The sequence below is a fragment of the Drosophila elegans genome, unplaced genomic scaffold (genome assembly GCF_018152505.1).
Source record: "Drosophila elegans isolate 14027-0461.03 unplaced genomic scaffold, ASM1815250v1 contig_753, whole genome shotgun sequence".
NCBI classification, from domain to species: Eukaryota; Metazoa; Arthropoda; class Insecta; order Diptera; family Drosophilidae; genus Drosophila; species Drosophila elegans.
The window spans coordinates 849,788-864,361 of NW_024546108.1; the positions used below are offsets into that span (position 1 = coordinate 849,788).

General features: G+C 33.7%; 1 protein-coding gene across 1 annotated transcript in view; it reads left to right on the forward strand.

Annotated features, from left to right (window-relative positions):
* LOC121467801 (protein amalgam) overlaps window positions 1-14,574 on the forward strand; it is a 338,558-nt gene that overhangs the window by 275,399 nt on the left and 48,585 nt on the right. Inside the window, exon 9 of the mRNA XM_041710084.1 lies at window positions 7,817-8,080. Coding sequence (XP_041566018.1) covers window positions 7,817-8,080 — 264 coding nt within the window. The remainder of the gene's footprint in view (window positions 1-7,816; window positions 8,081-14,574) is intronic.

Below are 14,574 nucleotides of genomic sequence, written 5' to 3' on the forward strand. Positions count from 1 at the left end.
TTAAAATTTGTCTTCTATTGTATTGTGTATTTGTAGTTTGAGGTGTTGAAACTTTATCTGCAGAGACGAATCAGTGTATTAACAAAACTGTCTACGTTAACTTCATCGTTGAGATGAGGACTTAGCCCAATTGGTTTTTTGTGTTTCTTGTGATCTGCCGGCCAACATAATCGAGCTTGTTCTTGGCTTTTATAATTGCATTTTAGAGCTGCTTTCCCTTTGGCATTGTAGTATTTTGCTGCTATGAAGTAGTCTACTAGTGAGTTGAAAAACTGCATAAACTCATCTTTAGCTATGATGCAGCGATGGGGGGCAGTATACGGCAGCTAAGGTAAGTTGGTTGCCAGTATTTAGTTGTATATTTATAAATGTGGCCTGTATGTGGTTTTAAGCAAATTTGTTATGATAGTGGTTCTTAATGCGGCTTCTGATTATAATTTTAGTCCCACCATGTGCTTTACCATCTGGATGATTTGTTCCGTAGAATGAATAGCCTCGTTGAACATCGTATTTGTTAGTAAGGTGTGTTTCTGAAAGCAAAATGCCGTTAGCGTTCCACTTAGATATCCGTAGGTAAGTCATTATTTGGCTTTGTTGCATGCTGCATATCATAGCTTCGAAATTGCTTTTTGGCTGCTCCAGCGATTGATGCTGCTGTGCTGTATTCGGTTCTTGATATTCTGATTGCAAAAATGAACTTTTTGATACAGGGGTAGCCTGTCCTGATATTAAAACGCTTATAAAAGTCACATTTTTGTCAGAGTTTATGGCTCCTAGTGAGAATCTGGCTGCAGTCGAGAGGAAGACTTCAAGGTTTGATCTGGAAGCGGTCAACTGTTTATTTTGGGTGCAGATAATAGTTCCTCTCTGATGAATACGACTTGCGTGTTAAGTTATATTAATTAATTGACCAATCAATATAAACATTTGCGATTTCATTTCAGAAAGCATCTCTTCGCGTTATATTAGGTTTATTAAACCAATTACTGTACTAATATGATTTTATTGATTTCTTTTTCCCGGAGAACAATAAATACAAGTCTGCATGCGACGACGGTTCGACTCGGCTAAATGCCTATATAGCATTATGATTCATAATTTGTGATTCATTGATTGATTGCGACAATTCAAAAGTAAACAAACTCAGATCAGGTGTTCGTGCCACTCACATGTCGGAGTAGCATTAGCTAAACTTTAATGCGCCAATGAAATCAGACGCATTTAAAAAGTCCACTAACGCGTCAATGAAATCAGGCTATTAAATACACTGTTCAGAGGTTCAGATGTGTGAAAGGCAGTAGCGTTACTGATATTGTTGTTGACAGTTCCACACGTTTTTCACTCAGAAAGATCTTTTTATATGACCAAGTTTCAGTTCCGGTATTCTCAAAACATGACCTCATATTTCTAACCTACAATCTTGACATGCAGTATAATGACCTTTTCATAGTTTATAGGGACTTTAAAAAATTAAATATGACCAATCTTTCAACTGAGTTTTATTTAAATGATTGGAACTCAAGCTACTCCTTGTCCACGGCCAACTCTCAGCTGGACAAATTCCAATCCAAAATTCTACAAATTTATATCAGTTTAGTTCCCTTACGTAAGAAGCCCTTCATACTTAACCAGTAATCCTGGTTTGGCGAAAGAATTAATAATATCATAAAGATGAGAGACGTGACATACAAAAAATAAAAGCGACATAGGACAAATGATATCAAATTCATACGTCAATAAGCAAACTTGGTCAGTCTTGAAAACCCCACGGATAGGAAAGAAACCCATCAACCACACATTGATGTTGACCGCCTCAATAATATTCGTTAGCGTCCCAGTACCTGTATCAGTCTCGTACCTGAACATGACTACTTCGGCCAACTGTGATAATAAGTTTAGCTTTATTTGTGTTACTTAATGTGATGTCCTTGACGCAATATTAAAAGTGAAATCTAACGCCACAGGCTTGGACGATATCAATCCAAAATTTGTAAAAATTCTACTGCCTCAGATATTACCACTAATAACACATATATTTAACTCTGCAATTAGATTTTCAACCTTCGCTGAACTATGGAAAATTACGAAACTAATTCCAACATCTAAAGGAATGATTGAATATAGGCCAATAGCAATTCTTTCATAGCTCTCTAAAGTTTTTGAGCAAATATTGGCGTCTCTTCAGAAGCTGCACAACAGCCATAATAAAGATTTCAAAGGATATCTGGAAAAAAATTCGATAAGAGCTAGGCTACACTCTTAACACTTCTTGATTTTAGCAAAGCGTTCGATACTGTTAACCACGCAATTCTCTGTGGTAAATTGCCGAACTTATTTAATTTTCCGATACCACTATTAAACTTATATCGTCCTACCTAAGTAATCGTCATCATTGTGTGGTGTCAGCGTCTATTTGGTCTTCGTTTTTACGGACTACGCGGGATGTACAGCAAGGATCTGTTCAATGTATATAAATGATTTCTGACTGTAGTCTCCCATTATAAAGTCCACATGTATGCTGACGATGTGCAATTTATACGTAAGTAGTCCTCTTTTTCGTATTAATGACTGTGTCGGTGCTTGTAACTCTGACCTTTAAAGCATTAGTCAGTGGGCAAGTGGTAATGGTCTGCACTAAGCCCCAAAAAGTCAAAAGGCATGATGATTTACAAGAAGAAAATTAAGACAGAGAATATACAACCGGTTCGAATTGAACCTGGGCTTGGCATTCAATACCCTAACATGGAACAACCACATAAACAGAGCAGTAGGGAAAACGTAATGACTTTTAAGACAACTTAAAGTTAGCCAGGAGTATCTTCCTCCTTAAATAAGATTATTAGTCGCAAAGACCTATCTGAATCCATCTCTACTGCATGGCATTCAATTTTCTGGTAGTTGTGATGATACTAGCTTTAGAAAAATAAATGTAGTATTTAATAACATTGCACGACATGTATTTAAGCTGAGACCCCGTGACCATATATCTGAATACGCAAATAAAATTTATAATTTGGATTTTAAATCTGTAATAAAGCGCAAAACTTTGACAATGCTCCACAATATTATCCACACTAGGAAACCGTCGTACCTGTTTTCTGAGTTAAGCTTTACTTCATCTTAAAGAGCTAATGTTCTAATTGTAAGCCGAAATTGGTTGTCTAGTTCAGCAAATCACTTTTTTGTAAATTTTGCTCGTCTCTGGAATCAACTCCCGCACCACATAAAATCAATAAAAAGCGCCCAAACATACAAATTTAGCCTAACCGCACACTTTAACACAAACTCTATCTAACTTAACTGAATTTTAACGCAAATTTAAATCTATGTTAAATTGTATATCGAAAGAAATTGTAATTTAGAAAAGGAATATTGTAACTCCGTATCATAACACCACGTGACTAGCACATTAAACTAAGAGTTTAATTACTCGTAGTGCTAGGATGCAAAATAAATAAATAAATAAAAAGAGAAGAAAAGAAAAGAAAAGAAAAGAAAAGAAAGGAGCCTATGTGGGGTACCAGCTCTTTGTCGATTTATTAGTCGACAGCCGGTTTTTGAAAAGGAATCTCGATAATTAATGCATTGCGCTAAAAATAGAACTGCTTGCAATAAATTATGAGTTATTATTCATTGATTGATTTATTAGATACGTTGCCAAATAATGAGTCACTATGTCACTATGTCAATATGTCACTACATTTATTCATTGCTCATATATTTTTTTAATTATACGATTTTACGTAAGTGCGAACAAGACAAACGTATGACGATTCCAATGAGCAATGAACAATGAAAATTGACAGATCCCGATAGTAAAATACTAGACGGAATTGGGTAAAAAAATAACACTTAATAAAATACCACCGGGGCCGATACATCAATTGTACTTTTTAAATAAAATTTTGCTCATTCATTGAAGTTGACGACAAAACGGAACAAAAAAGCGAGGCTTAAATGTATACGAAATTTTTTTTACCATTTTAAAGTAACAACTGAAAACCTTTAAACGTTAAAATTAGCGGGATAAACACAATATAATAAACAAAACAATAAAGTTCGAATTTAACGGTAAAAAGGCAGTGTGCCCGTGAACTTATTACCAAAAAATCTCAAGCAGTATACATATAGTTGTTTCTGTCTCTGAGCTTCGATGAATCCGCCAATGAATGGAGGCGAACAATGAAAATGTCTTACCCGTATTATTATTCTAGATACATAGAAGTAAAATTTATACAGTCCGAAATTTTTAGTAGTCTGTTGGTATACAAAAAAGTTATGAACAGACAATGGCGGCAATATGTGAATATAAAGAATTGACCTCATTACAATCCCTACATATCAAGCTAATGGCGAGGTAGAAAATTTGAATAGGTCATTGGTAAAGCGGTTAAAAATGTTACTCCCCACGGTACTACGGGCTCTCCACCATCCGAGCTTGTATTCAACGGGGAGTTCAGGAAACAGTGGGAGAATATAAAGAGAGATACAAGGAGAAAACTAGGAGAGCCACCAAATCTAAAATACAACTGGGAGATAAAATATTGCGAGAGAACGTGATTTTTCCTAAAAAGTTAACTCCTTGTAACTCCTAGTGTATGAGGTAGTTCAGATATTTGAAAGCGTAGTGAAGGCTTTCTCCAACAAGTCATCATATTAATAAGAAGCTTTTAGGCTAAACGGAATCGATCAGTGCTTATCCGTACAGATGCCGTTAAACAACATTTTAAGCTGCCTTATACTAGTCCTTATGAAGTCATAAAACGACACACAGACAAAATTTGTATTATAAAAGTCAACAATAAAGCGACGGCAGTATCCGTAAATCGACTTAAGTCAGCCAATTAAACGGATGATAATTACATGAATTCAACAAATCAAGCGCTAGGTATCCGCACATATTCTAGGCAAATGAATCCACACGTGACGTCCTCACTGGAGGGGGACTGCTGTGATGCCCCGTATTATCCCTCTAGCGGAACCTAATAGAATTAAAATATATCGTAAGGCAAAAAGTTAAAGACAAGATAAATGCTATCTCAAACTCTCTCTCGTTCGGCAGCAAGTAGAATAGTCATCACGACGCTCTACTGATAAAATAAAAGATATTATTATAGATTAACAATCTTGGCATTATTGAAATGCCAAAATTAGGTGGCGCTACCAACGGAAAATGTACATTAACTCTAATAAGCTCTAAAATAATAGTCCGATTTGGAAGTTTTATTTATGAGTCGATAGTTATTTAATGAATAGAGCTTTATAACTGGCTCACCATATCTCATCGTAACAGTGGCCAAATCTATTAGGCAAATTGTAAGACGGATAGCCAGAGGGACATGTCTAGATCCTTTCGGACATTGCCTTTGATCAAGAATATATAAACTTTATATAGTCGAAAAAAAACTCCTTCTACATGTTACTTGTTTTTCATCGAATCAATGTACCCTTTAATTTTTTTGTATACAAATTTTACTTGATGTTTTGGGCAAGGGAGAACACTTAATCTAGTGTTTAAAAAACTGCAGTCGAAGTAGCAATAGTCGACAAATTTTTGCTTTTCGCTGCTTTGACTGCTTGCGACTTTTTAAAAAGAGCTTTTGCTTCTGCTCCTGAAAAAGCAGAAGTTGCAGTCGAAGAAAATTCAAAAATCTAAAAGCGACAAAAATCAAAAAGCAGTAACAGTCGCTTGTTTTCGTATCATTGCTTGCTGCTTTGCTGTTGCTTACAGTTATGAGTGTAAGTCAGAGCAGCGGCTGGAATCGTCTGTCGGAAGTCGTCGCAAGTCGCATTCGGGAAAATTATTGCATCCGACTGTTGGATGAGTTTGCTTTTTGTCGCTTTTGTTTTGTTTTAGCAGCGTAAGAAAATAAAGTAGCAAGCGGTAAGCGACATGCGCAATCGCTTAGGACAGAATGTTCTTGACCAGATATTGCTTATAAAATTAAATGCCAGCTTTTTGGACACTGCCATTGAAAAAAAATCAAAAAATTGAAAATAGTTTGCTTGCTAATTTTTTGACTTACGCTGCTGAATCGAAAGAAAAACGACAATTCGTAATCCTGAAATATTAAACCATTACTAAATTTCAACAAATATGAAACACAAAAAAAATTAGAAAACAGCGACGTTATAATTTTTTAAATTTTATGATTGTTCCAATGAGAGCTATATGATACATTCGCCCGACTTAAACAGACTTAAAACTGAAATTGATTGTCCCTTTGGCACCTCGTGCAATCCGGCTCGCATCGACTACCTGCAAAAGAAAGAAAACTTTCGGGAAAATTCTATGCAGATAGCTTTTACTAAGAGCCTAGTTTGCGTAGAAACGGACGGGCGGACGGGCGGACGGGCATACGGACGGATGGACGGATGGACGGATGGAAAGACGGACATGGCTAGATCGATGATGCTGATCAAGAATATATATATTTTATAGGGTCGGAAATGTCTCCTTCACTGCGTTGCATACTTCTGACTGAAATTATAATATCCTCTGCAAGGGTATAGAAAACGTACTTTGGTTTTAAATATCAATTTTAATCAAAAAAAATTAACTACAATTTGAGATGTTAAATGAGTCTGCCAAATTTCAAAAAGAGCGGTTCAGTAGTTTTCATTTTATTTTGGTGACCGCATTCAAAGATGCCATTTCGAGCAATACCCACTATAAATTGGAAGGCAGCACAATTGAAAAAATTGGAACAGGACGTTTTATAAATTAATTATACCTAGAATTATAAATATAAAAAAAATTAATTCAAGCGTTTTTACGGCGTGCAAAACGGCTTCTAACACACCCAAAAAATTCGATTTTTTCCTGTTTTCATGCCAATTTTAATACTTTTTTCAGTTCTGTTTAACCAACACTGTTAACATCGATAGCTTATTTCACTAGAAGTATATCATTCTCCAACCTTTCCATACAGTTTAAAAAAATTTCAAAAGCTGAAGTTCTGACAACATAATTTAATTATTAAAAAAATACACGCCTAAAAACCGAAAATAATTGGAATTTGGAAAAAATTGGATTTCCGGCCGATTGTTGAAGTTTATAGCTTGTTAGATTCGTAAATATACAATTTTCAAGATAAAGTGATAAAATTAACCGAAAATTTTTTCGAGCGTGTATTTCTTCAGAATTAATTTTTGTATTCGGAGCTTAGGTTTTTGCAATTTGTTCAAACTTTGTCGAGCTATTGCGTCTGTATTAGGAAACTTATCCTTATAGCATGTACAGGAAAGTAAAAATGTTATCTATTTCTAGAGAAACAAGCTTTAAGTTAAAATTGGCATGAAATATTTATACATAAAAAAAGAATGATACCATATGGACTTTGAATACCTTTTGTCTCATAACAAAAACTTTATATTTAAAATTCAAAATTCACACATCCTCAAATTAAGTCGTTTATCAAAATGTACTTAAAATAAGTTCATCCTCATTTTAAGAATTTATGTTCTCAATTTTGAACGTCGGAGTTTTCTCAGTGTACATTTTCGAGCCGCGATATCACAAATACCACGCGTATGAAATGAAAAATTATTATACAGGTATGCTAAGGTAAATCTAGATTAACATAACTTAATGCTAAGAGCTAATTTGAAAAATCTTTGCAAGAAAATTTATAATCTTTATTTTTTTGTCATTGCAAGTAAAAACATGTTTCAAAAATTTAAGGTCAATGTCAAACCGCAAACATTTAAATGCCACAGAGTACTAAGAGTACCTACGCATACTTACTGCTGTGCTTTTCTTGATTGTCCCTCAAATAAGCTATCCGTATTTTAAAATTGGTGCAATGTTTTGCAGAGTTACGACTACCACCTAAGTCGACCACGACTGCAACGCCTCACGTGCATACAACGGTTAAACCGCGTCGTAAGCAGCCACCCGCTCATAGCAAGGGACTGAACGAAGTGGTGCGTGCCAAGGAAAGCCATTTCTCAAATCAAATGCAGCAAGGGAACGACGTATACAGCAATGGAATTGGTGTGCTTCAGAGCGCTAAAAGTGTAAGTTCTGGTGGCGCTTTAGAAAGTGGAAACGGCAACGACATGATAAACGGAGCGGAAGGTAAGTTACGATTTAGAAAATTCCACAAGTACATACTCCAAAAGCAGTTGAAAATTAAGTCAGGCATTATCGGCACTTACAAACACACATATTTAATTCAACACACCACAGACAAAGTTGCAAAATACTTATTCTTTTGTACTTGTGTACATCAGGCAGCGCTTTAAGTTTCTTCACTCCTTTAAATAACTGTTTAGAGTTTTTTTACTTTTTATGAGCTTCAAAGTATCGAACGTAGTAAAAAAGGCATTTCCGACTCTATATAACATATATGTATAAATTAGAGTTCTCTTGAGTTGTGATTCAGCTTCAAGCTAGAGCTTAATCTGTTTGTCATGACTCATGAAACATAGGTCATAAAATCATGGAATCATCGAGTCTCAGATCCTGTCATGAGCTATAAGTTTGTTAACGCAGTTGAAACAGCTCGACTCGAGAAGCTTATAACAACAAAACAATCAATTCAATAAAATTCAAAATAAATAATAAATATTTCTGGTCAGGTAAATATCACAGACAAGTTCTTGTTAAATATATCTTCTCTCCCATAATTCAAATATTTAATACAAATTATTTAAAATAAGACTATTATTTTTTAAGTACTTGCAATTCTCAACTGAAGATAGTCAAACATATTCTTAAAGCCGGGAATAATTACCAGTAATAGCGAAAAAAAGATCCAGAAACTATTCACATAAGTTTGGTCACATACAATAAAGAGACTATTATTGATCTGAAATATTCGATACATTTTTAAGTATGTTAAAGAAAATGAAGTCGAAGTACGTCACAAAAATTAAGTATAATTATATAGAAAACATATCAAGATTTCATTGATCAGCTTTATTTTAATTCTCTGGCTGTGATATTATAACTTCAGTCAAATTTTTGCAACGCAGTAAAGATGACATTTTCAACCCTATAAAGTCGAGTCGATCTAGCCATGTTCGTCTGTCCATCCGTCTGTTCGTCCGTACGTTTCTACGCAAACTAGCCTTAGCTTAAGAGCCATATGGATACAAATTTGCAAACAAATTTATGTCTGTTGCAGTCGGCCTAATCTATATCATATAGCTCCCATACAAAATATTGGGAAAGAGTGAAATAAAATTATCTTTTATTTGTTTCTCAACATCTATCCATACATTCTGAGATGCATCAATTTTAGAAATACAGTATTATTCTTATACCCTTTACAAACAAAAACACCTCCTAACGAAGTAAAAAAAACGTGACGATCGCACTTTCAATGCCCAAAATTTCTGATATAAAGTTTTGTGGGGAAAAATTATTAAGCATTCAACTAAATAATTAAAGATTGTAAAATATTTTTATTTTTCGTCCCGCTCCAACCAATCTTTTTAACTACACAAAGATTTTTTATTGAAGCGTGCGGAATAAAAAATTTTAAAATGTGTATTTATGAATTTAGTTATAGCCTTGCACAGACGTGCAATTTTAAGGGATTTGCCGCTAAATTAGCTAGTTTTTCAAAAAGTCGTAGAAAAAACTTTTATTGTAACGACCTGCCCAACACAAATAAAAATTATTTCAGGACTTTAAAACAAAGTATCCAATTGGTTTCCTATCCGTTAGTCTTAATAGGTATAACCGAATTAAAACCGTAACCAAAACCGAAACCCGAAACGAAATAATTTGCTTTTGCCTAACCGAAAAAATAACCTAAATAAATAGCATTTGAAATAACCGTTACCAAAACCTTAACATTTGTATTGGCTCCGCTAAATGTTATTTTTATACCCTTGCAGAGGGTATTATAGAGCCGATCTAGCCATGTCCGTCTGTCCATCCGTCTGTCCGTCCGTTTCTACGCAAACTAGTCTCTCACTTTTAAAGCTATTTGCATGAAACTTTCCCAAAAGTTGTCTTTCTATTTCTATAAGTCGAATCGAGCCGGATCGGACGACTGTAGCATATAGCTCCCAAAGAAACAATTGGAAAAAAAACAAAAGAAAATATAACTTTGGTGTTTTTCAATTTTTTTTTAGTTCTTCGAGATAATGGTTAAATATTTCAGAATTACGGTTTAAATTTCATCAAAATCGGACGACTATAGCATATAGCTCCCATAGGAACAATAAATAAAAAAAATTGTAACTTTGGTGTTTTTTAATTATTTTTTTTGTTGTTCGACATATATAAATTTAAAAATATTAAATATTTCAGAAGCACTATTTAAATTTCATCAAAATCAGACGACTATATCACTTAGCTCCCATGGAAACAATAAAAATAAAAAAACAAGAAAGGAAGCAAACTTCGGCATATACCCTTGCAGCTATTGCAGAAATTAAATGTTCTTGAAAACATTAAAATTATGATTGACTTGCGTGTACACCCAGGAAAAAGTAGAACGAATAATTTTAGCACGAACGTTCATGAAAATCGGCCGAATTATTCTTAAAATTATTAGGACGAACGTGTACTGAATATGTACGGGTCATACTTGATAATAATATTTTAAAATGCTTTTTTTAATACATAGAGAAAACGATATTTTTCGCTTTATCCCTGCATATAGTGTTTGTAAATAATATCAAAATTATTAAAAACAGTAAACTCTATTAAAAACTATTAATTTAACAAAAAAACAAGAACTATTAATTTAAAACAAGAACATTTCGTAGGCCTAGGGGGTAAGTATCTTTGAACAATAAACATTGGGTAAGCTATTATTTGTTTTTTCAAACGTTCTGCTTTTATTTAAATTTTTATCTAGTTGACCTCAAAAGTATAGCTAATAAAAGCTATTTGGTTGCAAACAAATTGCTTCGAATTCGTATACGAGCGTAGTACACAGTAAATTGTGATGCCAGTGTGGCGCAACCGGCTTATGCGTCTACGAATCCAAAGACCTCGGTTCGAATCCCGGTTGGGTCGACTTGCAGTAAACAAAATAAGGTTTGCTTTTCTGTTTCCTTTCCATATCAATTTATCATATTCCCTTTCATTCTATTATCATATGGAGTCAAAGAGAAAAGAAAAAAAAAGAGAAAGAAACAAAAAAAAAATATTTTAAAAAACTTAAGTTAAGAAACTTTCATACTTGCATTAAGAATTTTTCGTACTCAAACCAATATCTTTCGCACTTTCTTCAAGCACTTTTGAGTACTTGGACAGATAACGTTCATTCTCAAATGTAGAACTTTGGGATTGAATAAATCGTATTTGAATATAGCCTTCCGTTCTTGAATCAAAAAAATTCGAATTTACCCTACTTTTGACATCGTTCGTTCTTGATTTGACATCGAAATTCTGGATTTATTCTATGAGTGTATGTATGTTTACATTGAAGCTATTCGAAGTTTATTTGATAGTTCCTACGGCAGCTATATGATATCGTTTATCGATTTTAATAAAATTTAAAGCGTAATTCTGAACTGTCAAATTATTTATTTATCATAAAGAATTTCTAAAAAAAATACAAAATAAAAAAGTTAAATTTAAAAAAAAAATGTTTAATATTTTTATTGTTTCTATGGGAGCTTGAAGTTATAGTCGTACGATTTTTATGAAATTTAAACCGTAGTTCTGAAATATTTAACCATTACTATATCTCGAAGAACTTAAAAAAATGAAAAAACAACAACGTTATATATTTTTATACCCTTGCAGAGGGAATTATAATTTCAGTCAGAAGTTTGCAACGCAGTGAAGGAGACATTTCCGACCCTATAAAGTATATATATTCTTGATGCGAGTCGTTCTAGCCATGTCCGTCTGTCCGTCCATGTGTCCGTCCAGCCGTCTGTCCGTCCGTCTGCCCGTCCGTCCGACTGTCCGTCCGTCTGTCCGTCCGTCTGTCTGTCCGTCCGTCTGTCCGTCCGTCCGTCTGTCCGTCCGTCTGTCCGTCCGTCCGTTTCTACGCAAACTAGTCCCTCAGTTTTAAAGCTATCTGCATGAAACTTTCCCAAAAGTTGTCTTTCTATTGAGATAGGATAAAAGTCGGAACGAGCCGGATCAGACGACTATAGCATATAGCTCCCATAAGAACAATCGGAAAAATAAATAAAAACAAGAAAGGAAGCAAACTTCGGCAAGCCGAAGTTTATATACCCTTGCAGCTATTGCAAAAATTAAATGTTCTTGAAATCATTAAAATTATCAATTAATTACGTATATGCTTAAATACATTGAAGATATATTATGATTTGCAGCATAATTATATGATATTATATATAATATATGACATATATATTATATGATATCATTTTTCTATTTTAATAAAATTAAAAGCGTAATTCTGAACTGTCAAATTATTAATAAGTCAAAAAGAATTAAAAAAAAAATAACAAAATAGAAAAGATACATTCACAAAAAACATTTTATTTTTATTGTTTCCATGGGAGCTATATGACATAGTAGTCCGATTTTGATGAAATTTATACCGTTATTCTGAAATATTTAACCATTACTATACGTCGAAGAACTAAAAAGATCTAAAATAATTATAAATAAAAGATTAAACTAAATTATACTAAATTAAAGAGATACTACCTGCAATAGAAAGACAACTTGTGGGAAAGTTTCATGCAGATAGCTTTAAAACTAAGAGAATAGTTTGCGTAGAAACGGACAGACGGACGAATAGACGGACATGCCTAGATCGACACTCCTAGTGATGGTGACCAAGAATATATATACTTTATATGGTCGGAGATGTCTGCTTCACTACGTTGCAAACTTCTGACTAATATTATAAAACCCTCTGCAAGGGTATAAAAACAGTAAAGTTATAATTTTTTTAAATTTATTTTACTGATTGTTCCTATGGGAGCTACATGCTATAGTCCGGCTAGATCGGACTTACATACTACCTGCAATAGAAAGACAACTTTTGGGAAAGTTTCATGCAGATAGCTTTAAAACTGAGAGACTAGTTTGCGTAGAAACGGACGGACAGATGAACGAACAGACGGACGGACAGACGGACATGGCTAGATCGACTCTCCTAGTGATGCTGATCAAGAATATATATACTTTATAGGGTCGGAGATGTCTCCTTCACTGCGTTGCAAACTTCTGACTGAAATTATAATATTATTAATAATAATAACCTCTGCAAGGGTATACAAATGTTGTTAGCAATGTGTGTAGTTATAAAATAACTATTGAAATGTTGGTTGAACATTTTGAGCTGGCAGCGGTTGATCTGGTAATTTTGGTAAAAGTGCAAAAATTTCCTATTATTTCGGGATGAGAGGTCCTGGCTGATGGGTAACGAAGAACATTGGCAAAGGAAACTGCAAGGGTTGTTGTAGAAGGTATTCAACATTTGGGTTGAGTAGTATACTGGACAGTAGCTGGTTGATTGCGCTTTTGGCTTAGAATAAATAAAGGCAGTGCGATTTTAGCCCTGTTGCCTACATTCATGACAAACTTAACGTCGTTACCTTGTTATAGGTCATTCAGTGATATCAGCTACTGGAACTGTTGTGAAGTATCGACTTTTGATCACACTTTGAAAGATCAAATTCTTTTTGAATTTTTAAATTTGATGCTTTAATTTTATATTTTAAAATATTTGCTTTCTGATTTACGATTTCTTCCGATTTGACTTGAAGATGGTTTCGCCAATTGTTACCGTCGAATTACGATATTGTATTATGAAAGAGCCTTGCAGTTGTAGAAGTTTTTCATCTAGTGAGACTGGTTCATTGAAGTTGTTTAGCAGGATGGTGGCTTGGAGTATTTCTTCGAAATCCGGTATATGTTGATTGTTGATCATCTTACATTCTGGTTCTCGAAGGTTTAAAAGAGTGTTTACGCAAGTATCATTGCTTAAATCTAACAAATGTTCTGAATTACAAATTGTCTTATCATTATAGGATTCACAAGTTTTAATTATTGCAAATAATTGTCTCTTACATTCTAAAAAATTTTCATATTTTATATCATTGATTATTTGGGCTTTTTTTATTGCTTTAATTTTTAAAGTTCTCCAATTATCTGATTTAATGGTTGGGAGGCTAATAATGTAAATAATGTCGTTGCCATTTGTGGCTAATTTGATTCGAGCAAATTCCAATAATTCTTCTATGTTGAAAAATAAGTTATTTTCTTTTTTAAAAAATTTCTTCACTATTTTGGTTTCTGTGCTTGTAAGTACAAATGAATTTATTGTGTTAAATTTGGCCCAAGTAATTGCGTATATTATGTTGGTTATGATATTTCTTCTTTTATTAATTGAATTTTATACTTTAAAATATTTGCTTTTTGATTTACGATTTCTTCCGAGCTCTGGGTAATTTTCAACATTGCATTAGTAGCATTATTAAGTTGGTTTATTTTTTATTAATTATTCTGTTAATTACTACTTGTCTATTGTTGTTTTCTGACTGCTCATTTATCTTATCTTCTAAGATCTGATAGTCGTGGTGATCTGGTGATCCCGCCAGCCATTTCCATGCAGTACCTATTGCTTTTTTGCTTTTTTTTTTCTTGTATTTTTTGAGTTTGGAGTATGCGTAAAT